The sequence below is a fragment of the Opisthorchis viverrini genome, assembly GCF_000715545.1.
Source record: "Opisthorchis viverrini unplaced genomic scaffold opera_v5_47, whole genome shotgun sequence".
Lineage (NCBI taxonomy): Eukaryota > Metazoa > Platyhelminthes > Trematoda > Opisthorchiida > Opisthorchiidae > Opisthorchis > Opisthorchis viverrini.
In genome coordinates, this window is record NW_008751702.1 from 1,522,862 (window position 1) to 1,526,340 (window position 3,479).

General features: G+C 44.5%; 1 protein-coding gene across 1 annotated transcript; it reads right to left on the reverse strand.

Moving 5' to 3' along the window:
- Positions 1-2,034: 2,034 nt before the first annotated feature.
- T265_13215 (hypothetical protein) lies at positions 2,035-2,321 on the reverse strand (the record flags this gene model as incomplete). The annotated part of the gene is made up of 2 exons (XM_009167772.1): positions 2,035-2,234; positions 2,270-2,321. Coding segments are annotated over 2 exons (252 nt in total), but the record flags the coding sequence as incomplete, so codon positions are not given.
- Positions 2,322-3,479: the final 1,158 nt, after the last annotated feature.

The window sequence follows — 3,479 nt, forward strand, 5'->3', positions numbered from 1 at the left end:
TAGGGATGCTCATTGTCTCCAATTGTTTCAATTTTGCGAAGAAATAAGTATTGAGGCAAACGATGGGAGGTTTTTCAAGCCTTGAAGTTCAAAAGTGCGAAAACAAAACCCTGTTGATCTGGAATATGCAGACTACAACTCTCTCGTCACTGAAGGAGTGGCCCAAAGGCATCCAATCCTGTGAAATGCACTTCTCACCCACTCTTAGGTAGGTCAGATTCCTGAAAAATGCCTACTGAGACACACAAAACCGCACACCTCAAAATCGCAGTAGGGAAGCGTTCAAGAATCAAGGCCAGAAAAGCGAGTTTAAGAAACAGTCGACGATTGTGGGAGTTCCGGCATGCAACGAAGACATGGTCAACAATGGTGAGTGGTCAGGTTTTTCATGGAAGCACGGTTGTTGATGGTATGTGTACAGCAAACGCCGATCAGACAACCTGGATCAATGTCAAAAGTGTCCTTTAAATAGCTCCACGCGCCTTGTGACTCGAACTTGCTGGCTTGCAATAAATCTGTTGTTCTCTTTGTTGGCGAGTCTTTCACTACACTTAAGCTCTGTGGCAGTTAGAACACCCTCAAAATGCATGGTTATGCTTCCGAACATGTAGTCACTGATCACGGTGCTTAAAATGCAATGAGACTCTCGAATTTGTGAAACATTTTGCGCTGCTTGAGAGTCGTATAAGCTCAAAACGTTTGCTTACTTGGGGCACTTACTTCATCAAAATGGCATACGTGTGTATCAAAATACCTGTTTATCAGGTAACGGTACGGTTTGTTTTTTGTATAGCCTCGTGCAGCTCAACTAAGACTTCAGCAACCGTTGTCTCAGAACCACAGTTGCCGTGGGATGACGCCGGTTAATTTGCAACTAGACAGTTAGAAAGCGCGTGTTCACACGTACGACGGGTTTCAAAGAACGCGGACAACGCCAATAGTTGCGTTGTGTACCATGTATTGGGCACAGCGAACGATTGTTTCGCCGAAGTCTTTTTTTCCATGCCCAGTCCAGAGTGGTTGAAGCGTACAGACGGCCAACCATTGATTTGGCAGAGGGTTATGAAAGAGATTATGAAATGTCTCAGTGCTGTCAGCGTAACCCGCCTTTCAGGACGGAGGCCGCGTGATCCCCCGTGTGCGTGGCTGTAGATATCAGCAGTAATCAAAGTTAATGGCGTTCTTGTTATCAGTTTCTATCCAGATTGCCTGAACGAGTGTGTGGAGGTATGTTCGCCTCAAAACGATTGTGAAAGACCAGACCTTAATTCCCCATCTATTTTTATTCTTATCTTTTTAATATGGCTTTCAACTTCTAGTTGTACGGCAGCGAAGCATCAGTAGTGGTTACCACTATTAGGCGCCATACGACGACGACAGCCTAAGCCATATACGATACTGTCTTCTGCTTGCAGAGAATTCTAAGGGGCTCATATAATCAGCCCACAGAAGCCGAATGAAAGAAGCGGTACAGTCCTGAGTAGCACTGAAAGCAAGAATCTGAATACGGGATGGTGCTGGGACTGATGTCGCATAGTTGTGCACTGTGTCTCAACGCATGGACATCGCAAGTTCACATCTCCACGCCCAGAAAACAATGAACAGAATTGGAAAGATGGCACCGGTGTTCTACTGCCAATATCATACTGCCTGAACGCTTTATTATAAATGCACAGGTCGCTGACCTTTACACCAGGTATATCCAACAGTGGCAGATTGCACAAAATAATCTCATGAAGTTCGTGTAATCGTGCTCATTAAAAATAGCAGATTAAACAGAGGATGGCTGGGCACTCGGGGTAGAACGAAACCATCGCCTTAGAGCCTGAGGGGAAGTTTATCGTAAGATGCCATGAACATTTCCCAAATAATCACAAGACTGCCTGAGAACCAGTCGCCTCAATAAGAGATATTTTTCGCTGTTGCGCGCTGAACAATAGTTTGACCTTCCTTTCGCAGCACCGTCAAGAGTGTTTGGGAGCTCTCTAATATCTAAAATGTGGTAAGTCTATAAGGGACGAAATGACAACGTACTTTCATGTAGGCTGTTTCCGATTCGGCAATAGTGCGGTCATATTCACTTCGCGTTGCAAGTTTTTTCTGGAGAGACTCATTGACGTTCGTGAGTCTGTCGTTTAGAACGTTGATTTCACGCTGCAGTCGGGCCCGCTCAGTTTCATCCTGCTGGATTTGCCGCTGAAGTTCTTCGCGCCTCTTACACAGATCTTCGAAACCTTTTAAATTAATGTATTTCGACCATAATACTTACATTTAACTAATTCGTTGTTGTAGTTTTGCAACGCGGCACCCTGATGAGACATCGAAAGTCGTGTTTATTGCTGATTATCATGACAACAAAGTCAGATGATTCAATAAAACACGTCTACAGGAGTGCGCCTAAGGGCCAGCAGTAGTGACCATTCATGGTGTCCAGTTTAGTGAATATATACAGAGACAAATCCGTCGAATTGATAAAACGCACTAGACTAGTCCCGAATGCGCGCATGTTTGAATCATTTCCCATATGCAAGTCTCGTGCCCCATTATCCGCACGATATCTCAGCTGCAAAACGTTCACCAACGGAACAAAACTTTCCACGCTGAAACATTGCATTTTTGCATGTGTAGTCGAACTAAAAAACTTTCTAATCTACTCTGATATGTTTGCAGCTCACCAAATTTTATTGTTCACTGAGGCAACCATGCTTCTGGCTGAAAAGTATGTGAGATAATTCCCAAGCATCACTGAGGCCCCAGGATGCGTAAATGGGGTTGAGGGATTTGGAATGGTACTCTCAACTCATTTGCTTGATTGCTTTGGTCCATCAGGGAAACGCCGTAGCTTTCGAAAATCCATTGTGCGAAGCCAGCGGCTAGACGCACAATGTATTTTTCTGCAAAACCCCTGCGGGCGAAATAAAAACTTTAACGTCAAAATGTTGCACTTCTTTGCATATATGCGTAGACTAAAAACCCCTCTCATCTGCCGTCACTTTTTTGCGATTTGTTTTAATCGATATCATTTGAAAATTATTAGCGCACATTCGGCTTTGAACTTCGTCTGCGATGGCTTCGGAAGTGGCTTTCGTTGAGATATTTGTGGGTATATCGTTTCCATCCTTCATGGCATTTGAGACGACCTTAAATGAATACATGAAGGATAACTTTGTGGTATTTCTGTGTTCATCCAGTAATCAAAGCACCAACGCTATTTTGCGTTACGAATGGGTGCACTACCAATGCACCAGGCGCCCTCCAAGCAAGAAGCCAGTAAGCTGAGCGGGTTTTCTAATAACAAAAGTACGCAAAGCACCAGCTCTGTAGTAAGGTTTTGTCTACGGAGGCAAAGGAACCAACTGGCAGTGACCTCTTATTTTCCTGGACACAACCACAAACTGTCAAGGTTTCTGTACAATCGGCTTCCAGTCGATCGACGCCTAACCGAAGACGAGTTGGGCACATGCAAAGCCCTGCTGAAA